This window comes from Lepidochelys kempii, chromosome 3 (genome assembly GCF_965140265.1).
Source record: "Lepidochelys kempii isolate rLepKem1 chromosome 3, rLepKem1.hap2, whole genome shotgun sequence".
Lineage (NCBI taxonomy): Eukaryota > Metazoa > Chordata > Testudines > Cheloniidae > Lepidochelys > Lepidochelys kempii.
This window is the reverse complement of record NC_133258.1, coordinates 97497440-97522994: the sequence shown is the minus strand read 5'-3', so window position 1 is coordinate 97522994 and position 25555 is coordinate 97497440. Positions and strand designations below refer to the sequence as shown.

At 41.0% G+C, this 25555-nt stretch overlaps 1 protein-coding gene across 9 annotated transcripts in view; it reads left to right on the top strand.

The window, feature by feature from the left end:
- Positions 1–23186, top strand: part of PTPRK (protein tyrosine phosphatase receptor type K) — a 583649-nt gene extending 560463 nt beyond the window's left edge. For 6 of the 9 annotated variants that reach the window (XM_073337267.1, XM_073337264.1, XM_073337263.1 and 3 more), the window contains 11 exons: positions 2706–2803; positions 3596–3712; positions 4633–4802; positions 5991–6126; positions 10115–10264; positions 10858–11031; positions 14011–14142; positions 14403–14528; positions 16371–16534; positions 17899–18034; positions 21791–23186. In XM_073337267.1, coding sequence (XP_073193368.1) covers positions 2706–2803; positions 3596–3712; positions 4633–4802; positions 5991–6126; positions 10115–10264; positions 10858–11031; positions 14011–14142; positions 14403–14528; positions 16371–16534; positions 17899–18034; positions 21791–21844 — 1457 coding nt within the window. In that variant the 3' untranslated portion in view covers positions 21845–23186. The remainder of the gene's footprint in view (positions 1–2705; positions 2804–3595; positions 3713–4632; positions 4803–5990; positions 6127–10114; positions 10265–10857; positions 11032–14010; positions 14143–14402; positions 14529–16370; positions 16535–17898; positions 18035–21790) is intronic. The other 3 variants (XM_073337266.1, XM_073337265.1, XM_073337262.1) reach the window with 1 other exon arrangement.
- Positions 23187–25555: the final 2369 nt, after the last annotated feature.

Genomic DNA, 25555 nt, shown 5'->3' with positions numbered 1-25555 from the left:
TCTAATCAATAGTTCCTACAGTCATTTGCAATTTTGAGGGTAGTGCGGGAAGGGCACATGGGCTGAAAGAAGAGGAAGATTTCAGCGTATCTCAGGTGTTTGTCTTCTCATAGTACTATATGTTATGCAGCTGTGGTGTTGGTCCAAGACCAATATTGCTGGGGTAAATAATGATGTAGTTACCACCATTGTAGTAGTTTTTGGACAAGCTGAGACCAAAGATGGGCAGTCACTCCCAGGGAGCTTTGACCAGTGACGCTCTTAACAGAGAGAAGTGAGGAAAGTCTTCCAAATTCAACATTCTGGAAGGAAAAGGAAAGGAGAGGAGGAGGCTTCCATTTTCTGTATAAATCAATCACTTCGCACCTCAGGTGAAGCTATGCAAGTTGTAGAAAAGTAAACAGGTTTGACTAAATTGTTTCCATTTCCTAATATAGGGCCACATTTTAAAGACTGCCTCTAATTATGCACCTGCAATCAATTGCAGGCATAAATAATATGCTTTTGTCATGCTCGTGGCGAACGGGGGAAGTCCCAGATGACTGGAAAAAGGCTAATGTAGTGCCAATCTTTAAAAAAGGGAAGAAGGAGGATCCTGGGAACTACAGGCCAGTCAGCCTCACCTCAGTCCCCGGAAAAATTATGGAGCAGGTCCTCAAGGAATCAATCCTGAAGCACTTACATGAGAGGAAAGTGATCAGGAACAGTCAGCATGGATTCACCAAGGGAAGGTCATGCCTGACTAATCTAATCGCCTTCTATGATGAGATTACTGGTTCTGTGGATGAAGGGAAAGCAGTGGATGTATTGTTTCTTGACTTTAGCAAAGCTTTTGACACGGTCTCCCACAGTATTCTTGTCAGCAAGTTAAAGAAGTATGGGCTGGATGAATGCACTATAAGGTGGGTAGAAAGTTGGCTAGATTGTCGGGCTCAACGGGTAGTGATCAATGGCTCCATGTCTAGTTGGCAGCCGGTGTCAAGTGGAGTGCCCCAGGGGTTGGTCCTGGGGCCGGTTTTGTTCAATATCTTCATAAATGATCTGGAGGATGGTGTGGATTGCACTCTCAGCAAATTTGCGGATGATACTAAACTAGGAGGAATGGTAGATACGCTGGAGGGCAGGGATAGGATACAGAGGGACCTAGACAAATTGGAGGATTGGGCCAAAAGAAATCTGATGAGGTTCAATAAGGATAAGTGCAGGGTCCTGCACTTAGGACGGAAGGACCCAATGCACAGCTACAGACTAGGGACCGAATGGCTAGGCAGCAGTTCTGCAGAAAAGGACCTAGGGGTGACAGTGGACGAGAAGCTGGATATGAGTCAGCAGTGAGCCCTGGTTGCCAAGAAGGCCAATGGCATTTTGGGATGTATAAGTAGGGGCATTGCCAGCAGATTGAGGGACGTGATCGTTCCCCTCTATTCGACATTGGTGAGGCCTCATCTGGAGTACTGTGTCCAGTTTTGGGCCCCACACTACAAGAATGATGTGGAAAAATTGGAGAGAGTCCAGCGAAGGGCAACAAAAATGATTAGGGGTCTGGAACACATGACTTATGAGGAGAGGCTGAGGGAACTGGGATTGTTTCGTCTGCAGAAGAGAAGAATGAGGGGGGATTTGATAGCTGCTTTCAACTACCTGAGAGGTGGTTCCAGAGAGGATGGTTCTAGACTATTCTCAGTGGTAGAAGAGGACAGGACAAGGAGTAATGGTCTCAAGTTGCAGTGGGGGAGGTTTAGGTTGGATATTAGGAAAAACTTTTTCACTAGGAGGGTGGTGAAACACTGGAATGCGTTACCTAGGGAGGTGGTAGAATCTCCTTCCTTAGAAGTTTTTAAGGTCAGGCTTGACAAAGCCCTGGCTGGGATGATTTAATTGGGGATTGGTCCTGCTTTGAGCAGGGGTTTGGACTTGATGACCTCCTGAGGTCCCTTCCAACCCTGATATTCCATGATTCTATGTAGCTACCCAATTATGGTCCCAAATCAAGTAATTAGATGTCTAAGTCTAATTTTTACTTGTAGTTGATTGTACCTGCAAAATTAGAGGCTAAATGGAAACCTGTTTAAAAATTTGGCCCATAAGTTTTTATCATATATCAGTCCAAAGTCCTTTTCTTTGGGCTCTAATGGAATCTATATATGCCTGCCTTCCTTTATTGATTATGTTTGCACCCGAACATTTAGTTGTGTTTTAACACATTAATTAATACAGTTGTAAATTCTTGTCCATACAGGACACAAACATTTGTTGCCTATTATATTTAGATCTAGGCTACAGCATATGATCAAACATAAGTAGAGGCAAATGTTTGTGTCCTCAATCAAATGTTTGTGTAGTGTCGACACTAGAATTTACAGCCATGTTAATTAACAAGTGTTAAAACAAAACTAAAAAATTATATCCACATATGGCTTCTGTCGTACTGTCTGAGTAGCTACTACAGTGTATGAGCACTTACACTTTAATGTCTTTCAAGGGGTAGTTTGGTTAAATTGAGATGCTTCTGCCCCAATTATGAATAACATTATAGTTTAACAACTGTCGTCAATATAATGCTGCAATTCTGTAGGGATTATTAGAGCCTTTCATATCTGAGCAAATAATTTTCTGCATATCAAATGCCTATGCTAAAAGATTTTGTTTTTAGTGTTCAGTTGGGTAATAGTTTTATTACATAGTGTTAAATGTTTTTTTTCCAGGTCCAGTCCATGAAACAGTGTACGATTTCTGGAGAATGATATGGCAGGAACAGTCAGCTTGTGTTGTGATGGTTACAAATTTAGTTGAAGTTGGACGGGTAAGGAACTTTATTTTTAAAATGTTATATCCTAAGGATAGCCTCTCAAATTGCTGTTTATCATTGCTGAAGAAAATACAGAAAAGTCTTTTGAAAGACACCCTTAACTCTGAGGGTGAAGGAGATAAGAAAGTATTTTTCTGAGTTCATATGTCTTTGCAGCTTGAAGTAGCATTATATAATATGGCTGCTTTATAAAGAAAAGACCTAACGAATCAGGCTGTTGCCATGTTATTTTAATGAATAGGGAACAATGCTGCCTGAATCCATAATACAATCTAGTGCATAAGAAACATTTGTATATTACTCTGTGCTCAGATGATCACAGTTAGCTGACTAGACAACAAGTGCACATCATCTTTAACAGCAGATAGAAATCAGCAAATTATTTTGCATTTTAGGATTAGCCAGTCTCTTGAGAATTACTTTAATAAAACACCTGAGATTGCTTTACAACAACATAATTATTGAAATGGAAAACATCACACAGCATTAATTAAAACTAGTGAAAAATATGTTTTCCTTACTAGAAAACTATTGAATTCAGATTCACTAATTCAGAAAGATTATTTGGCCTTTGTGGAGGGATGTGTAAATCAGCATGAACTCCTAACACTAACATTATGAACAGCTTTCGCAGTACTTGATTGGCAGTTGGTGCATCTGGTCCACAAGAGGGTTCATATGACTACATCATCATTTTGAAAATAATTGTGATATAATGAGTTAAATTACTATTTGGCATGCTTTCACTTTTGTATGCTTTAAGATGCCTTTTAATTCTGTTTTTAGGTCAAGTGCTATAAGTACTGGCCTGATGACACCGAAGTTTATGGGGACTTCAAAGTGACTTGTGTGGAAATGGAGCCACTTGCGGAGTACGTAGTCAGGACATTCACCCTTGAAAGGGTAAGCCCTTTGAAAGACATCATCAGAATATTGCTTCCTCGCAGCTCAGTTCATTAAACAGTGTCTTTCACGTATTCAAGTACAATACCAAGTCATTCTGCCTAGTTAACAATTCCATAATGCAGAATTTATTTTACCATAGGAAGAATATGTTACATCATTGGTTCGCAATCATTCATATACCTGTAGCTCTTGTACTTCAATAATTTGTTTTGACTGATGTTGTATACTTCCCTTCCTGACGTTAAAAACGAACCTGTATGCTGGGCCCAAGTACATTGTTCTTAACCATCTTCCCATTCACTGGAACATGTCCTGACCCTTACAGGAGTTAATGTTGCATCAATACCCTGACTTGTTTATTACGTAGAGTATGAACATAAATGAATATGGATAGCAAATACTAGCTGGTGTGGAACAGCTATGGTCATCTGGTATAACTGTTACACCTGTCTGCATAGGTTGGAGAATTCTATATGATATATAGAAACATCAGTAAAATGCTTTTCTGTGTTGTCTCTAAAAACTATTAGAACAGTTGATCTAGCATCCTTTAATAGCAAATATAAGTATTATGTGTTTCAGATTTGCCCTACATTATTAAAATATCACAGTATGGCACCATTATACTATGTAAGCCTTATGTGATAAGATGCCAGGCAGTTTAGAATAGATTCTGCTCTTTTTATGTATACGTGATAAAGATGAACCAGGAATTTATTAATAGCCATGTTTAAATTCTATTGTAAAATCAGTTTTCCTTTAAACGTAGAATGCCATGTTCTTTGCTTAAATTAATTTGAGAAGACAGTATATAGATTCTGAGAGTGTTGTCATTGCTTGACTCAAAGAATATTTTTGGGTGTTGAATATTTTGAGTTTAATAACCTCTTTCAAAATATTATTTTTGTCTTTGACAGAGAGGTTACAATGAAATCCGTGAACTTAAACAGTTCCATTTCACAGGCTGGCCAGATCATGGAGTTCCTTACAATGCCACAGGCCTCCTTTCATTTATACGTCGAGTCAAATTGTCTAACCCTCCTAGTGCTGGGCCTGTTGTTGTACATTGCAGGTGTGTAGAAAAGAGGTAGATGAATTTTCTACAACTTTATACGTGAACTTGTATAGTGGTCTCTTGTGAAGTTGTGGGGTTTGTCTTTTTGTTGTTTAACTTTTGGGAATGTATTTGCTCTTTCAATGCCCTGTCCACACTGGAAGCAAAACTAGGCTAACTACAACAATGTTCAAACATAGCTAGATTCTAGTAAAATTTCCCCGATTGGTATGGGAAGATATTTTTTCCTCAAAACTGTTAGCCAAGCCTTGTTATAATGTAGGCTAACGTTTAACGTGCTCTATGGCAAAATTTTATGACCGAGTACTAGGACGGTATTTTGTTACAGCTATGTTGACATTTAAAATGTGCTTTTGTGAAATATAATTTTAAGTAGAATATTTAATTGAACATATAGCAACAAATAGATCCACCCAGTGAAGCAACATTCTGAAATAAGCCTGGATATTGGATATAGTGGGAACAACTAAAGAGTGTTGTTTTCCTTGTAAGTTTTGCAAATTTCCCATTATGGTGCACAGTTCATTGAAATATGATTTCTTGGCAAATCCATCAAATGTGTTAACTACATTCTGCACATAGAGTTAGCCAAGTTGTGTATGTTGCAGAAATTCACTCTGCAAATATCTATAATAGCTATGTAAAAACCCAAGAGACATTTCCATACAATCCTGATATTGCACCGGACTGTTAACTGCGTAAAGCAGAGTATAAGGGAGAGTCTACATTTTACAGTCAAACTTTATCTGAAATTGTCCCTTGGGAAAAAAAGGTTCCCCTTAGTCTCTCTGAATAAAGATGAAGTCCTATATGTTTTGAAGTGATTCCATAAAGAGCATAGTCATCCTGAAGATCTCTGTTCAACTAACAAGTCTGTTACTACAGTTTTGTTTCTGGACCATGAAGGAATGTTCTGAGATACTAAAAAGGAACCTCACTGATGCTGTTTTTACATAATCTGAGATCTGTTGAAAAGTTCTTGCTTTTGAGTTATATACATTTCATGTGTGTTTAAATGCTATTCTGAAGAATAAAAGGGAAAACTGGAAGTTTATGTAATGATTGGAAAGATACGTATGAGAACTTAGGTTAGTGTTCCAAGTGTGTACTTGTAAATGCCAAAGAGAGTTTGCTAAGTTCGTGGGGTAGATTTACTGGATTGTGGGGAGTACTCTGAAATTATTTCCTAATTCTTTCCAGTGCTGGTGCTGGACGAACTGGCTGTTACATTGTGATTGACATCATGCTAGACATGGCAGAAAGGGAAGGTGTTGTGGACATCTACAATTGTGTCAAAGCCTTACGGTCACGTCGCATCAACATGGTACAAACAGAGGTATGGTAGCTTATCTTTCCTAGCTGCATTAAGTCAGAATTTTATTCCTGTAATCAATACAGCAAAATCCTCTTTATCACAGAATCATAGAATATCAGGGTTGGAAGGGACCTCAGGAGGTCATCTAGTCCAACCTCCTGCTCAAAGCAGGACCAATCCCCAATTTTTGCCCCAGATCCCTAAGTGGCCCCCTCAAGAACTGAACTCACAACCCTGGGTTTAGCAGGCCAATGCTCAAACCACTGAACAAATAAATTTGTTAGTCTCTAAGGTGCCACAAGTACTCCTTTTCTTTTTGTGAATACAGACTAACATGGCTGCTACTCTAAATCCCCCCAGTCAGTCACCCATCCCACCCTCCCCCCGGCAGATGGCTATTTATCCACAGTAAGAGGAATTTCTGCATAAGAACAGAACTGTGGAGCCATGAGCACACAGCACAGAGGATCTGCCAGCTCTTTGCCTGCTCCCAAACTGGAGCTCACCCAATCCAGAACAATAGAACCCAGTAGCTTCCACGCGCTCCAGGATCAGCACAGTCCAAAGCACCTTCGAACGCTGGGCCTGCTGATAAAAGAACAAAAGTCAACTCTTGTCCTGGCTCAGAGAATAGAATTTTTTGGGCGGTGCTTGACTCGACCCAACCCAGGGCCTTTCTGTCAGAGGCCTGATTCCGGACCAGGTTGGAGCTGATATCCAATGTTATGGTCCATCCAATTATGACAGCTTGGGTTTGCCTCAAGCTACTGGGGCACATGGCAACATGTACTTACGTAGTTCAGCGTGAAAGACTGTGCCTCAGACCCCTCCAGACGTGGCTAGCATCAGTATGCTCCCTGAGCAGACACCACTTGGACTCTGGGACTCCCCTAGTCTTCGCCTCCCTGAACTGGTGGAAAGACCCAAGATCTGAAATGATGGGGTTGCCCTTTATTACCTTTCAACTATCAGTAGTTTTAATCTTGGATGCGTCAGACCTAGGGTGGGGAGCCCACCTCAGGACTCAGGGCCACAGGTCCCAAGAAGAACTCTCATTGCACATAAACTTCACGGATCTCAGGGCAGTACACTTAGCTTGCCAGGTGTTCCTTCCCTGAATCTCAGGTGATGTGGTGCAAGTCCTGACAGACAATACCACAGCCATGTTCTATATCAACAAGCAGGGAGGTGCCCAATCTTTAGCTCTTTGTCAGGAGGCTACCTATCTGGAACTTCTGCACAAAGTACTCCATTCATCTCGAGGTGACACATCTCCCAGGAGCCTGGAATGTACTGTCAGATCACCTCAGCAAATTCCTTTCCTCTCACTATGAGTGGTCCCTTCTTATGAAGGTCCCAAATTAATCTTCCAACAGCGGGGCCTCCCCAGGTGGACCTGTTCATTACCAGACAGAACAGAAAATGCCAACAGTTCTGCTCGCTGTCTGGGTACAGCTCAGGCTCCCTCTCCAATGCTTTCCTGTTCCCATGGACAGATCTCTGATTCTATGCCTTTCCTCCAATCTCTCTGGTTCACACGGTCCTCCTAAAAGTCAAACAAACAAGTCAAGAGTCATTCTGATAGCCCCCACATGGCCATGCCAACACTGGCTCGTCGTGCTCCTGGATCTGTCAGTAGCAGCTCCACTCTCGCTCCCACTCAGCCCAGACCTAATCTCACAAGACCACGGCAGGTTGCTTCACCCGAACCTCGCTTTCCTGCCCCTAACTGTATGGATGCTGCATGGCTGAACCCAGAAGAAGCAGCTTGCTCAGAACAGGTCTTGCTGTGTTGTAGAACGGCGTCCACCAGGGCTACCTACCTGGCCAAATGGAAGCGCTTCTCAACATGTGCATCTCAATGAGCTCTCTCTCCATCTCGATCTTCCCTTCAGTCTGTCTTGGACTACTTGCTCCACTTAAAGCAACGGGGGCTGATTCCTCTTGTCTGTCAAGGTGCACTTAGCAGCCATCTCAGCTTTCCACCCACCGGTGAACGGCAGATCAGTGTTCTCCTACGAGATAATTGTATGTTTCTCAAAGGGCTGGAGAAGCTCTATCCTCAGGTCTGTGAGCCAGTCCCCCCATGGGACTTAAACCTGGTTCTATCAAACCTCATGGGTCCCCTCTTCAAGCCACTAGCATCATGCCCCCTGTTGCTTCTCTCTTGGAAGGTCACCTTCCTGGAGGCAATCACCTTAGCCAGAAGGGTCTCTGAAATCAAGACCTTTACATCAGAACCACCTCATATGGAGTTCTTCAAGGACAAGGTCCAGCCACGCCCCAACCTGGCCTTCCTGCCAGAGGTGGTGTCACAATTTTATATCAACCAGGCCAAGAGCCCAGGCTTCATCAGCAGAGTTCATCTCACAGTTCCCAGTCCAGGACATTTGCAGGACCACAACCTAGACATCAGTACAGACTTTCGCATCTCACTACACCATCACCCAGCAGGCCCAGGACAACACTCGTCTTGGGAGAGCAGTGTTGCTGTCAGCGTCTCCATGACCTCTGAGCCCACCTCCTGGGGTACTGTTTGTGAGTCACCTAATATGGAATGGACAAGAGCAAGCACTCGAAGAAGAAAACATACTTACTAACCTTTCCATAACTGTTCTTCAAGGTGTGTTGCTCGTGTCCGTTCTACAGCCCTCCCTCCTGACCCTCTGTCAGAGTTAAGGACAAGAAGTAACTGAGGGGGTGAAGATGGCACTCTTTAAACCGGCACATAAGCGCACAGCACCAGAGGGTGCTAAAGCCAGCTTGACAGATACCACTAAGGGAAAAATCTCTGGCAATGGTCCACGTGGTGCACAAACACACCTAACTTGGAATGGACATGAGCAGCAACACATCTCAAAGAATACAGAAGGGTTAGTCACCGTTTTCTCTAATAACGAAGTAATAAAAACTACCATCATGAAGCGTTCACACCATTGAGTCACCACACGATCTTACTGTCATTCTCATTGTCCCTTCCACTTACTCTCCCAGTTGTTTGTTACTTCTTGTCTAGCCTTGGATTTTAAATTCTTTGTGGGCAGAGACTGTGTGTGTTACGAACTCTCTGATGTGACTAGCACACTGTGAAATTCCGGGCCCCAGGGCCATCCCGAGCGGGGTGAGGCCAGGGGCAGAAGTGACGAATCTGTCACTTCTGGGACTGCCCGCACTGGCCAATCGCGCCTGCCCTTGGGGCCCCCCAAAGCCTGGGGCCTGGAGCAGTCGCATGCCGAGGAGTCCTGCGGCCTGCCCGGGCGATTTAAAAGGGCCCAGGTCTCCTGGCTGACACCGCTGCTGCTGTGGCAGCAGCCGGGGGCTTCCAGGCCCTTTTAAATCACCCGGGCCCCTGGGCAGGTGCCCCCTTTGCCATCCCCTGTTGACAGGCCTGGGGTGTTGTATAATATTTGACAAAAGATACTGTTGGAATAATAATGCAGCTGGCTGGGGGCTGCAGACTCACTGGACAGGCCAACAGAATCAGGAGGCAGCATTTCCTGTGTTGGTGTAATGCTGAGTCTATTGCCTACCCAGTGCTAGTTATGAGACACTAGGTATACCAGTCCACCCACGAATAAGTAGCATGAAATATGCCACATAATTTCTAGGAGCGGGTAGTGCTTGAAGCATTTTATATGCTTTCTATATGTATCATGGAACTGAAAGCTACTGTTAAGGAAGCAAACAAGCAGAACCAGCATGAGCCTGTCTCCCACGCTGACCTATGCACCACAAAATCACTTGAAAATTCCCCCATTAAGCAAATTAGTGTACTTATGCACTTACTATCGCTGTACTTAAATTAGTTCTCAGGGAAAATACTGATTAACTGCATCCTAGTTAGGCAGAGTGTACTGTACTTAAGGTGCTAAAGCAATATCCAAGGGATTGATGGAAGCTGCTTTGAAATAAGATTTATAGAAGGGGAAAGATCCACTTATCTTGAAGGAAAGTAAGATTTTATTTTGTTTTAAAATTGTTAGATTTTTTTTCTTTTCCCCTTTGGTAGGAGCAGTACATCTTTATTCATGACGCCATTCTGGAAGCTTGCTTATGTGGAGAAACTGCCATCCCTGTCTGTGAATTCAAAGCTGCATATTTTGATATGATTAGAATAGACTCTCAGACAAACTCTTCACATCTCAAAGATGAATTTCAGGTATTTACAGTTACTGGTAGCTCTTCATAGAATAGCAACTTCTTTGCCTATAGGTACATACAATTTCTTTTTCCTTAAAAGGCTTTCATATCAAATTCATAACCTTTGTCCCTTTCTTGTATTTAAGATAATATAACACCCTTTTCTTTTATTATGTACTTTACAAGGTCACTCTTAAATATGAAGGACCCTTCTTAGATTATAATTGCAGTAGACTGCTGACTATAATGAACAGTACTGACCTTGAACTGGCAGGATGGGGGGTTATTTTGCATTTTAAGCAAGTGAGACACAGTTCATATGTGTTTCACAAGATTCTCTTCTATTTTCTTCCTTAGGGATTGCATGTTGGGGGGGGATGCATTTAGAGGATCCGTTCAGTAGTTCCTGATGTGTCTTCGTACCTGAGCTTTCATTCATTTTAACTGAAAAACTGTCAAGTTTCTCAAGCAGACCCATGCTCTTGTTTGCTTGTGATTTTTCATGTTTCCCACATTGCAACATTTTAAATAAACAAATGAATTTCAAGAACACTGTATATAAGATGTATATATGTAACATGTAACACGATATTAATTCCTTCTGCTGTTTAGACCCTGAATTCTGTGACCCCTCGGCTGCAAGCTGAAGATTGCAGCATAGCCTGCTTGCCAAGGAATCATGACAAGAATCGCTTCATGGATATGCTGCCACCTGACAGATGTCTGCCTTTCTTAATTACTATTGATGGGGAGAGCAGCAACTATATCAATGCTGCTCTTATGGATGTAAGAGACTACCTCCTTTGTCTACGTAACGTGCCATGAAAAGCTGTGTAATGTGAGAGAGAACTCTTGCTGGTTAAAGAAAGGGTAATTCTTTCTTCCTGTAGTGTTCAGTAAAATGGTCTTAAAGAAGGGAGAGGGAAGTCTTGGCAACATTTTTAAAATCCAACTAATCTAACTTTTGTTGTTCCTTTACAGTGTTAGATATCTCAGGCATCTCAGTGCTTCTGTGATCCTCTGGAAAGCTGGGAACTCCCCTTTTTAATAGTATTGTATTAAATCTCCAATTTCCATTCCTCCATATTCACAATATATAGCATCTTCAAATCTGTCACTGGTCCAGAAATGAATACTGCTCATCTGAGCTTTGGGCTAATAATTTGCGGGTAGCAATTCCATATTTGTTGGGGAAAAAAGGAAGTCCTGCCAAGCCACCCAATCCCTTTCCATCTCAGCACCCATGCCCTCAAATGTGATCTGATGTAACAGTCCCACAGTAGACGGTCTCCTTCTGCTACTTGCAAACCATGTGTTGCCAGGACACCAGGAGCTGGAGGCTGCAGGGAGTAGATACGAACAGCCCTGTAGTAGAACAGTAGATACAGGCCAGTCAGCCTCACCTCAGTCCCTGGAAAAATCGTGGAGCAGGTCCTCAAGGAATCAATTCTGAAGCACTTAGACGAGAGGAAATTGATCAGGAACAGTCAGCATGGATTCACCAAGGGCAAGTCATGCCTGACTAATCTAATTGCCTTCTATGACGAGATAACTGGCTCTGTGGATGAGGGGAAAGCAATGGACATGTTATTCCTTGACTTTAGCAAAGCTTTTGACACGGTCTCCCACAGTATTCTTGTCAGCAAGTTAAAGAAGTATGGGCTGGATGAATGGACTGTAAGGTGGATAGAAAGCTGGCTAGATTGTCGGGCTCAACAGGTAGTGATCAAGGGCTCCATGTCTAGTTGGCAGCTGGTATCAAGCAGAGTGCCCCAAGGGTCAGTCCTCGGGCCGGTTTTGTTCAATATCTTCATAAATGATCTGGAGGATGGTGTGGATTGTACCCTCAGTAAGTTTGCAGATGACACTAAACTGGGAAGAGAGGTGGATACGCTGGAGGGTAGGGATAGGATACAGAGGGACCTAGACAAATTAGAGGATTGGTCCAAAAGAAATCTGATGAGGTTCAACAAGGACAAGTGCAGAGTCCTGCACTTAGGACGGAAGAATCCAATGCACCGCTACAGACTAGGGACTGAATGGCTAGGCAGCTGCTCTGCAGAAAAGGACCTAGGGGTGACAGTGGACGAGAAGCTGGATATGAGTCAGCAGTGTGCCCTTGTTGCCAAGAAGGCCAATGGCATTTTGGGCTGTATAAGTAGGGGCATTGTCAGCAGATCGAGAGATGTGATCATTCCCCTCTATTCAACATTGGTGAGGCCTCATCTGGAGTACTGTGTCCAGTTTTGGGCCCCACAGTACAAGAAGGATGTGGAAAAATTGGTAAGCGTCCAGCAGAGGGCAACAAAAGTGATTAGGGGACTTATGAGGAGAGGCTGAGGGAACTGGGATTTTTTAGTCTGCGGAAAAGAAGAATGAGGGGGGATTTGATAGCTGCTTTCAACTACCTGAAAGGGGGTTCCAAAGAGGATGGATCTAGTTCTCAGTGATAGCAGATGACAGAACAAGGAGTAATGGTCTCAAGTTGCAGTGGGGGAGGTTTAGGTTGGATATTAGGAAAATCTTTTTCACTAGGAGGGTGGTGAAGCACTGGAATGGGTTACCTAGGGAGGTGGTGGAATCTCCTTCCTTTGAGGTTTTTAAGATCAGGCTTGACAAAGGCCTGGCTGGGATGATTTAGTTAGGGATTGGTCCTGCTTTGAGCAGGGGGTTGGACTAGATGACCTCCTGAGGTGCCTTCCAACCCTGATACTCTATGATTCTATGTTCTCAGCCTCCAGGAGGTTAGTCCCATCGAAGCCTATTTGCACTGCTTTGTGCCTCCCCTCTGTGCTGCCTGCAGTCTATGTGCTACAGGGCCAGAAGTCCCCCAGTTGCAGGCATATGGGCTGCAGCCGTCAGGAGATAGAGCTTCTCCAGGCCTATCAGGAGGATTCCAGTTGCAGTAGGAGGTAGTGCAGCCTGAGTACATCAGCAGCTACACAGCTGTGTCCTTACTGGTCAGAATTAATCCCTAATTACCTTTAAAAATAACTGCCAGCCTCCCTTCCCTCCCCCCACCCCACCCCACCCCGACTATCATTATCCCAGATGGCAACTGTGCATGATAGTCACCTGCTGGTCTTCTGTTAACTCCTTCCACTAGTGACAACATAGCAATGCTCACAACCTGAGTCCAACCCCAGCCAAGAGATGCAGGGAGGGGATGTAAAATGCCAAAAGACTTCTCCAATAAAACTATTAAAAACACATTTTTAAACTTGAAATCTTTTTGATGTCAGCCCAGAGAGGTTTATAAAGAAAAGAAAAAAGCTTTAGGCTCAGTTAGGAGAGGAAAGGTGGCCTTGTGGTTATCGCACCATTATGGGACTCAAGATCTAGGTCCAGTTCCTGGCTGAGTCACAGACTTCTTGTGTGAATTTGGTTAAATCAATCTTTCTGTGCCTCAGTATCCCGCTCTGTAAAATGGGGCTAATATATCTCTACTTTGTCTCCCAAGTATTTTAAAATAATCTGAAACTATGATGAATGCATTTAATATAAGCACCAGTTCAGCAAAGTATGCAACAATGGGCTCAACTTTTAAGTGATTAATTTAAAGGGGATTTATGCATATGTGACCTGTTGGGTTTTTTTTTCCCACTTTAAGATATCTTATTGTCTGAATAGTTGTTTTGGTTAAAACTGCTAGATTTTATGCCACTACTTTTTTGTAGTTATGTTTCCAAGAGGCCCAGAGTTTGCATAATCGTTATTTAGTGCTTTCTTTAGTAATAGTCTCCTACTCACCCTTTTTCTTTACAGAGCTACAGGCAACCAGCTGCTTTCATTGTCACACAACATCCTTTGCCAAACACTGTGAAAGATTTCTGGAGATTAGTGTATGACTATGGCTGTACCTCTGTTGTAATGTTAAATGAAGTTGATTTAGCACAGGTTAGTGTTTGTGTATGGGGATTTTGTGAACAAATTAATGCCTCAAGGTGGTTATGCTTTGTAATAGGGTGAATATAATTACAGTGCAGTTTCATTGCAATTACAGTATAATTACCCTGTGGCTTTGCTTTTCAATAACTAATTAGTATTAATTAACGTATCTATTACTGTACTATAAAGTGTGTTATAATAATAATGAAATACTACAATATTCATGATGCAACTTAAATTTTAATTATACCCATTTTATTCTTGTGCAGGGCTGTCCACAGTATTGGCCTGAAGAAGGAATGCTGAGATATGGTCCTATTCAAGTGGAATGCATGTCTTGTTCAATGGATTGTGATGTAATAAACAGAATTTTCAGGATATGCAATCTAACAAGAGTAAGTATCATCATAATGATAACAGCTAACTGAGCTATTGTGGATTTGAGTATTACATAATACTAAATATACAATATTAATTCTCTTCAGACATTAAGCAGAACAGAATTAAACATTCAGTTCCTAAGATTTAACTATTTTTCTGCAGCTGCCTATAATGGACCCAAGCAGTATTTCATTTTATAACCTTCATATGAAGTTGCATGTAAGCATATCTGAAGGACACTTGTGGTTATATAATTAACACCTCATGGGCCTTGTGGTGCAAGAACCACAAAACAAAGCAGAAGCGTTATGACATTCTACTAAATATGTGTGAAAAGACTCAAAGTTATTCTGATTTTGGAGGTTCTTGAGACACTCTTCCCTGACCTACATTTACTAACATGTTCTCTCCACCTCCAATAATGATTCAAGACTTGATGCACTTTTCATCTCTTTTATCCATTACTGTCTCTGCCTTTTTTCAGGTTGTCCTGCATTCTTTCAATACTCTCTCAAACTCTGTTTACCAGCCACTACCTTCTCCTTCAGGTCCCCACTAGGAACTCATTTCTGCCATGTTGCCTGCATGCAATGAGTTAAAGAAAAATTTGTGAGAACCAATAGGTTGTGCTATTGTAACCACCCCCCGCTTTATTGCCCTCACTTGTTATGTCTCATATTTAGAAATCAAGTTAGGACAATGTCTGTGATGTACATAGCATATTTCTAATTTAACTCATAAATGATGATGCTAATGGATATGGGGAAACGAAAGGGTGTTGCAAAGGCTCTTCTGTCAGATTTTGATTTTCCAAGCTATTTTTCATGGATGGTTCAGAACTGGGTCATGTTTTATCCAAATTCAATGCATTGGTTGAAAGGGGTATTAAGCAAAATGTTTTCATTTCTCCTTTTAACTCTCCTTGTTGTGTCTGGGAATTTCAATACAGTGTAGAGATATTAATACATTAAATGATTATGTTGTAGTCCTTTTTTGTTTCTTATATTTTGTAGTTTCCTTGTTCCTGTCTCTTTCACTTGTTCCATCTCTTATTGTCATTCTCTCCTTTTCTTCTGTTTTGGCTTTTTTATTTTTGTTTCCTCTATCTCTCTCCCATCCCTTTCCTGTGAACCTTTCTTTCTCTCTGCACCATCTCTTTTCCTCCCAGGACCCTACATCTCTTTCCATCTTTGCCTGCCCCTGCTACATGAAACCAGAGTGAGTTATTTATTCTTTAGGACAGCCAGGTACAGGAAAACTTTTCTGAAACATTCTAAGCCACCCCAGAACACTCTGTGTCTGAAATCCAATTTAGGAAAGGCTCAGAGATTTGCCATCAGGATATGATGGGTTGGCAAAAGGAGCAGACTCCATTCAAGCAAAAAACATATTTGTACACCACCATCATTTATTGTTGTTTTATAACTGGAAATATTTTGTCAGGATAAGTGCTCCTACAGAGCCACTGCATTTCTGTAAGGTCTACAGATTCAACAACAGGGTTTCTTATTGCTTATGTAGAGATAGAATTTTTTTTAAAATAAACTAGCTGTTTAGAATCCAGAGAAATATCCCTGTTAGTTTATTTAATTAGTGGCCCTATAAACTTTGATGTCATAATTGCAACAACTCCAGAACATTTTCTTCTTAAACTTGTTTCATTGTGCCCGACTTCTGTAATACTTACACAGACATCTTTATGCTATCTCTTTGTATGTATGCTCAGCACATACATGTAATAGAATTTGTGTGCAATATATACTCTGATTTAGCTTCACTTTATTTGATCTGTGTAGTTTTCATAAATCGATTATAAATGTGCCGTGGTTAATGTAAAGTGGTTTGGCTTCCATCAGCCGCAGGAAGGCTATCTGATGGTGCAGCAATTCCAGTATTTGGGATGGGCCTCTCACAGAGACATTCCAGGCTCCAAGAGATCATTTTTGAAGTTAATTCTTCAGGTTGAAAAATGGCAAGAGGAATGTGAAGAAGGGGAAGGCCGAACTATCATTCACTGTCTGTGAGTAATTTTATTGTGGCCGACTGGGTATATGGCAGCATCTTGGACTTTTTAGCATCCAATTCATTATTTTAAATTCAATCCAGTGCTCCTATTAATACATTTTATTGCATGTGTCCTATTTTGTTTTCTTTAATTGTGGCTCTGATATTTGTCACTCATTTCAAACTGGGGCCTACATACTGTGGCGATGAGCACAATAGAAGTGGCTAGCTGGACAGATGTGTGTTCTCTTTTGTGGGGGTTTTACACCTAATGGCAGTGTTCTCCAGGTGGCTATAAATGAGGGTACACAAGTGACTTCTGATCCAATACCATTATACTATTGAGTAATCCAACAGGATGCTTCTTTGTACTAAGTGGCAAGAGATTACATATAATGAAGCTTTTCATTATATGTTTTGCATATTTTGAATAGTGCTCTTCCAACAAGTTTATACGTTACAGATATTTTGTGTCATTCTGGACCAAGAATATGCATACCTGAAATCAGAGACATTTTTGTTACATCTATAGTAGTGCTTGTGAAAAATAATTAATGTACACCATGTAGGCAGTACTTGCTTTTCTAGCACTGTCATTTAAAAAGAGAGAATTAAAAAAACCCACTGAGTCCCACCATATGTGTAACCAATTAAATGTCATCTTTAAAAGAGAGCTATTTTTTTACATTCCCTGAATGAAAAGTGACCAATCTCTTTTCTACCATATTTCAACTTAAAGCTTCAATTTTAGCAGTTGAATAAACTGTCCTCAAAAGAAGGTTTATAATTAAGTGTTCACAGATCGGTTTTGACGCTTATCCACAGCAAAATTCCAGAATGCCCATATGGTGTCTGGAGACTCATATAGTTTGTTTATGTAATTTAAATTTATATTGAAGAAAAAAAACACCTATCCTAGTTTCCAGGACCCTTCAGAAATAATATCAAAAAGTTACAAAAAAGATTAGAAGTGTCTCTAAAGATAAAATCGGCAGCACACTCCCGTAATATTCTGCCAATACTCCTGTAGCTTATGATGACTTTAAACAGTTCCCTCCAGAAACAAATGGAAAATGTTGCAGTTTATATTCATAACACTTGTTTTTAATTTGTCCTGCCTACTTAAGCTGTGTTATAGCATAGCTAGGCCGCATAATGAGCTATATAGCACACACAATTGATTCAAAACAGTATCAAGAATGGCAGTGGTGTCAGATGTTTCAAACCACATCAACTAGAGCTATGAGGGGATTCATAAAGGTCTGTCTCATCTAATGGATCCTCCATCTTGTATTTTTACAAAATTAAAGGTGAGATATTGGTGCCAGGTATATTTATACGTAACAGATGTATTAACTCTGTTGTTTTGCTTCCATTCAGGAATGGTGGTGGTCGGAGTGGAATGTTCTGTGCTATAGGCATAGTTGTGGAAATGGTCAAAAGACAAAATGTTGTTGATGTTTTCCACGCAGTAAAGACATTACGGAATAGTAAGCCAAACATGGTAGAAACCCCGGTAAGTTACAGCACATTGATTGGAATTCAGACAGCCAGTTAGCAAGAAGGATAACGTACAGTATGTATTGATATGGCTCACTTGGGAGCACTCTCACCTGGGATGCAGGGGATTGTTCATCGTTTTAGTGGTGTGACCAAAAGTACTAGATCCTGAAACTTGTGCTCAAAAAACATAGCAATCCATCTACTAGAGCTAGGAGACCTGCAGGTATCACCCTAGTATAATTCTGAGTGGGTGTACTGTTGGGAATTGTTATATCCTGAGTTGGAAACCTATTGCACATAGAGGGACTACACATTGGATAGCATCATAAGCAACTGGGTTGGGTGTTTTGGTAGGTCATTTCTCTCCTACCATATCACCTACTTTTCAAGGAAAATATTCAGAACTTTTCTACACTACAGGGGTAGATTGACCTAAGTTACGCAACTTCAGCTACGTTAATAACGTTGCTGAAGTCGATGTACTCAGATCTACTTACTGTGGGGTCCACACTGTGCTATGTTGATGGGAGGCACTGTCCTGTTGACTCCCCTTGTGCTTCTCATTCAGGTGGAGTACAGGAGTTGATGGGAGAGTAATCTGCGGTCAATTTAGCAGGCCTTCACTAAACCTGCTAAATCAACCGCTGATGCATCGATTGCCACGCCTCGATCCCCCAGTAAGTGTAGACAAGCCCTTAGGGTACACTATAATCTCTCAAGATCACCCTATGTTCTTAAATTAACACTAGAGCCTATTTTGCTCAGACAAACCATCTTAAAAGTTTACAAACCAAGACAGTTCTTCCTAAGAGGAATAAACTGTGAAGTGGAAATATATTTTGTAATTGCAATTACTATTTCTGGGCCTTTGTGGTAATTTGTAACACTACTTCCTGACAGAGTCAAAATGACACAGGAAAATTTTAATGATAAAGACATTTTCTTTTAATAGATTAGTTTTTATTATTGTAAACTTGCTTTATCAAACCATAACTCTAAAAAAAAAAGTTTTTTAAAACGTTAAATGCCTGATTTTGAAATAGTCTCTCGTTTTCTCGACGCAGCTCTCTCCCTCACCTCACTCCCCCCCCCCCCCCCCCCCGGGTATTTTACCTGTTCATGTTCCACTCCTGCCTCCAAAATTGCAGACCGAGTGAAGGCCCTTTAGAAAATATGAGTCCTTAAATATTAAAGATTTTTCTTGTCATGGTTAAGTATGAAAGCAGATAGGAGAATGGCTTGGAATTTTTGCCATTTGACTGTCATGCTGACAGCAGCCAGTATTGCAAATACCCTCACTCTTCAGCCAGATGGTTGCCTCTAGCACTAAGCTCAGATATGCCAATTGAAATTAAAAATGTTCACGGTTTGTATATCATGAAAATTGCTTCTGACCCTTCAAACTTACATATTGAACAAAATGGGTGCAGTTTGCCTTTCCTCATACATCCCTTTTTCCAGGTGTCAGAATTTACTAGGCTTCGGGTGTACATGATATGATTTCCCTAATTATTGTTTGTTGCTGTCACGCTGTGCGGAGTGGCTCACAACTGTGAGTGCCTACCTGAGGGCAGACTGTCAGAAAACAGAGCAGATACCCCAAGCTGATGGGGTGCTCTATAATTAGATTTCATCAGGCCAGTAACAAATGTGAACTCCTGGTTCACTATACCAGCTTTACCATGGAATCACTGACAGTCCCGTTAGACTCTCCAGCCTATCTTGCCACCCAGACAAACGGAACTTTGTGATAATGGTCACTCAAACCAAAAAAATCACACCACATCAGGTTACTCCCAGTCCCAAGAGACCAGTAACTTGCCCCAGATCATTGGGTACTCCAGATCTTACACCAAAGACAACGCTGGCTGCCAAATCTATAGTAAGCTAACTAAAGATTTATTAGCTGAGAAAAAAGAATGAGAGTTATTGAGAGGTTAAAGCAGGTAAAATATATGTACAGGTGAATCACAGTTTGTAACCCCAATTGGTGGCAGTGATGTAATAAACTACCAGTTCCAAAAGTCTTTCAGGGCTACCCAGAATAACTCTGGGGATCTCCACTATGCATCTGGTACACTTCCCTGAAGAGTCCAAATGCTTCAGAGATGAAGGATCTTTCTTTGCATTCATTCTTATACCTTCTCCTCACAGAACACAAGGTAACAGAGTCTCTACCCATGTGGGCCTTTCCTTTGATGGTGCTGAGTGAGGAATGCACTTTGAGTCTCTGACCTCAGGTCATCACACACAGTGGCCATTTGCTTTGGAACTAGCTCCTTTTCTCATAAAGTCTTTCATTAGCAGTCCACAAGGCTTCTTTGATGTCTGATGAGTTATTGAGTTACAGGCGTATTTACAATGCAAACGTTTGCTATTATGACAGGACACAGATAAGTAAAAACAATTCATGTAACATCCCATTAGTTTTATGAAGTTTAAACACCAAATACACTCTTCTACAGGTAACAGTGTACTTTGATCTATACTAATACACACGTGAATCGAGCTGAGTACACTCTAGCATGACCTGGTCTGCCAGCATCATAGTTGCTTCTGTCTGCCAGTACCAAGTGGATTAAAAGATAGCTAAAATGTTAACAGCTGTAAGAGGGATATTATTGAACATATCTGGCTTACCTGTGGCCATTTTGCTAAAAGTACTATATAGACTATGTAGCGCACAAAACTGGTGCACAGATTCCAGTTCATTGTTGAGAGTGAAAGCAGGTCAGATCACATGGAAAATTACTTGTGGTACTTAAGTGCTGCTATAAAGAGAGTCCAATGTATATTCTGGTAAATTATCTGAAAACTTCTCTCTATTTTTTTAAAAGCCCCAAATCCATTGTAGTTTTAATCTGCAGTTACTGAATTTCTGTAAATGTGTTTCTCTGTGGTGTGTGTTGTGTGGGCTTTTATTCAGAACTCTTGAACGACAGCAGCAGCAGCTGTTGAGTCGTTAGTAGAAAACAAACCAGGAAAACCAATGTAGCATTGTCATCTGCCCTACATTCAACAAGATCATCAGATAACAAAAGTAAGCAGCACAATAAAACCTTTTAGATATCCTACCACTTCCTGCTAGTGGATTGTGCAACCTAAAGTAAATCATGAGACCAGGCTTGTTTCATTTAGTTTTAAAAGGTGGTAGAATATAATTAACTTCTCTTTTTTCTTTTTCTTTTTTTTTCAAATATTGACATTGAACAGCAACCTCGTTAAAAATAAATATCCGTTTTCCTAGCTGTATTTCCTGATCGCCTCCCTTAAATGCACCTTCCGATCTATTTGACTTTACATTATCTATCACAATTTCTAATGCTGTCTTGAGGCCTAATGCAGTTCACTATCACAGCTTAGTATTCCCTTGCAGTGATATTAAGATGCTATTGCTAGTTTACTGCTAAATACCATTTGACATAGAAGAAGCAGCTGTCAGTTGTACAGAGACTGAAGTTATTCACTAGAGAAACACTTTGTTAGAAAATGAAAACTACAAGTTTTATAACCAACTCAGAAGCAGAACAAATCACAGGGAAGCAAATAGCTTATTGCCATGTGTGGCCATTTCTTCCCTTCCACTGTGTCTATTAGGCTGAGATTTAAAATCAGAGCTGACATCAGACATCTAATAATTTAAAAGAAAACTCATGTGAGACTAGTATGGACTAAAATGGCACAGCAGTAGGCAGAGAATATAGGTGCTCATAGAGATCCCTGCCCTTTAATATATTAGACTGTTTCTTTAATTCTCATTTTTTTTCAGGAGCAATATCGTTTCTGCTATGATGTCGCTTTGGAGTACCTTGAATCATCTTAGTTGGAATGGATGTGACAAAGCACACCAAGTATATGAAGCTCAGTAAACTGTTTTGACAACAGTTGTTCAACCTGTGAAGAGAGATTTTAGTGAGGGGGACTTTTAAAATTTAAATGCAAAAGTATTTTTCTTATGAAGTTGTGGATCTAAATAAAAGAACTCAATCTGTTTCTATGCCTGTATACAGTATCAGCATTTAGTGTCACAAAAATAAATTTAATGAAATCCAGAGTCAGAAGAGATTTGCTCAAATTAGGACTTTTCAGTGTTTGTATATACAGCCATCTTTCAATTACAGTAGAGCCACCATCTGTTGCATGTACCAATATTTCCTAAATGGTATTATTTTTCCTTCTGACAAATCGTTGAAGTAAAACAAAACTGTGCCGATTGATCATAAAATTCATTCTTTATACATTTCAAGTGTTGCAACTCTATATAACTGGCTTATTTTGTTTTAATGTGCAATGATGGCTGGATCACAAAGTTCTTTATAGAGAAACTTCAACATAAGCCAAAGACTCAAGTGTAAATATGTCGATACGGAGAAAGCACATTGTATTTATTATTTACTTGCATTCCTTTTTTGATGGCTGAAAAAACAATCATTTTTCTTGAAGAAAGCTTTTTTTGCTGAAATCAAGTGTAAACGATTTTTGTAGTTTATTTTTTGTATGTTTTAGTGTAAGTAGAAGACACTTTTTATGCGTAGATGAAGAAACATTGGTATAGTGATTTTGTTGTGTACATGCTTGTGAATTAAATCCATGTAAACAACTCAGTTATAGAAGGTCTTTAACTACAGGACCAAAATCAAATCATTTTGTTGACGATGTATAGTTTTTCACAGTTGCATTAGTTAAATATTGATCAAAGGAATATATAAGGAAACTGCACACATTAAAATGGCCTTGCTTATGACTTGCACAATGTTGGAAGTAGTTTCTAAGCACCATTTAGTTTTAGGGGAACAAATTATTCAACAATGCTTGAAGCACAGGTCAAGAGAGGAGGACAACATATATCCTTTCAGGGTAAGAAATGTTTGTTTAGCAAATTGTAAAATTAAGTGATGTTTATTTTGATGTTTACAGACATGTAAGCTTTGGCCTCTGACAAAGCAAAATTTGAATAAATCAATGCCAGATTCTGGTTATGGTCTTGGTGTACAAAACAGCCATGAGTTTTTACTTAGTTCTTCATCCACAGTTAATAAGTCTTGACATTTTGCTAGCTAATATCGTTCCAGTCTCCAGTTGTTTTTGGAATTGACAGAAAATGGCAAGGTGCTTATAAATACTAATGTAAAGTAAGAGTGAATTAAACAACTTTTTTAAAAATACATTGATTCCATATTATTGCTCATTTTGACAACATTTCATTTATTATCATTACTAAGAAATCGTCATGTTGCTGGAGTAGTGCAATGTCAGTGGATTCCAACAGATGTCCATATTTGCTTAAAGGAAGAAAGTCACAGGGCATGCTCCCTCACCCTGAATTTATCTTAGCAAGCAGTCCCCACACACTCTTATGTAAGCCCATCACAGTGTACTTTATTTACAAGGTTGTATGCAGCTTCAGGTCCTGTCACCATATGGCTTTTCCCAAGTTTCATTGTACCCCCTAAGCAAAGGGTGAGAAGGTGGGAAGAGAGTTCTCACGTCTTAGATCTGGGGCTGCTTTGTCCTTCCAGCCCCTCCCCCTTCCTGTGTCTCCCACTTAACCATCCCCAGTTAGTGAGCTGAATCGCCTTGTTAACTGGTTAATCACCCAGCCCTAATCAATTATCGCCCAATTTGTCCCATGCCTGGGGACGCTTACAAAGAGCACAGAGTGGTGATCCAGCTCTAGGCTACTCCCACTCTCATGCTCCGGCTACTGTGTTTTTGTTTGTTTCTTACCAGGGTCTTTCCTCTCCTCCCCAGGCTCTGCCTTTCCTCTGGGGGCTGCCATCCCATCCCACAAGCAGTTCCTTTAAGCTGACTTTCTAAAATCACTGTCGGAGACTTCTCTATCTTCCACCCACAAAAGGTACCTTCCAAGAGATGGGGTATCCACCACATCTCAGTTTCTGCACTTCTGTCTTCACATCATGGGCAGTCTTTTGCAGCATCAGACTTCTCCCTTGCATTTGAAGTCTCCCCCTCTACTATATTGTCCAGAAAGAAAAGGAGTACTTGTGGCACCTTAGAGACTAACCAATTTATTTGAGCATAAGCTTTCGTGAACGACAGCTCACTTAGTCGGATGCATACTGTGGAAAATACAGAAGATGCTTTTATACACAACACCCATTTTTTTCATGGTTTGTTATCACTACAAAAGGTTCTCCCCCCCCCCCCAACTTTCCTTACAATGTGTATGATAATCAAGGTGGGCCAACCACACGATCCATTGTCTACAGCCAGGCTTTGCGATACAGCCGCATTTGCTCCAACCCCTCAGACAGAGACAAACACCTACAAGATCTCTATCAAGCATTCTTACAACTACGATACCCACCTGCGGAAGTGAAGAAACAGATTGATAGAGCCAGAAGAGTTCCCAGAAGTCACCTACTACAGGACAGGCCTAACAAAGAAAATAACAGAACGCCACTAGCCGTCACCTTCAGCCCCCAACTAAAACCCCTCCAACGCATTATCAAGGATGGACGACCCAACACGCTCACAAATCTTGGGAGACAGGCCAGTCCTTGCTTACAGACAGCCCCCCAACCTGAAACGAATACTCACCAGCAACCACATGCCACACAACAGAACCACTAACCCAGGAACCTATCCTTGCAACAAAGCCCGTTGCCAACTGTGCCCACATATCTATTCAGGGGACACCATCACAGAGCCTAATAACATCAGCTACACTATCAGAGGCTCGTTCACCTGCACATCTACCAATGTGATATATGCCATCATGTGCCAGCAATGCCCCTCTGCCATGTACATTGGTCAAACTGGACAGTCTCTATGTAAAAGAATAAATGGACACAAGTCAGATGTCAAGAATTATAACATTCATAAACCAGTCGGAGAACACTTCAATCTCTCTGGTCACGTGATTACAGACATGAAAGTTGCGATATTACAACAGAAAAACTTCAAAACCAGACTCCAGCGAGAGACTGCTGAATTGGAATTCATTTGCAAATTGGATACAATTAACTTAGGTTACCTTGCATAATGACTTAGCCACTCCCAGTTTCTATTCAAGCCTATTTCCCCTTGTTTTTTCCTACCCTCCCTCCCCCGTTCCTCAGACATTCTTGTTAAACCCTGGATTTGTGCTGGAAATGGCCCACCTTGATTATCATACACATTGTAAGGAGAGTGATCACTTTAGATAAGCTATTACCAGCAGGAGAGTGGGGTGGGGGGAGAGAAAACCTTCTGTAGTGGTAAACGCCCATTTTTTAATGGTTTGTGTGTATAAAAACATCTTCTGTATTTTCCACAGTATGCATCCGATGAAGTGAGCTGTAGTTCACGAAAGCTTATGCTCAAATAAATTGGTTAGTCTCTAAGGTGCCACAAGTACCTTTTCTTTTTGCGAATACAGACTAACACGGCTGTTACTCTGAAACCTATATTGTCCAGGTTACCCTGGATTGCAATACACTGTTGCTCTTGCTCTGGGTCTTTCAAGCCCTCAGCCTTTTTGCCTTTCTCCCCCTTCTTTGTCCTTCCTTCCAGCCCTCTCTTTTCTGTCTCC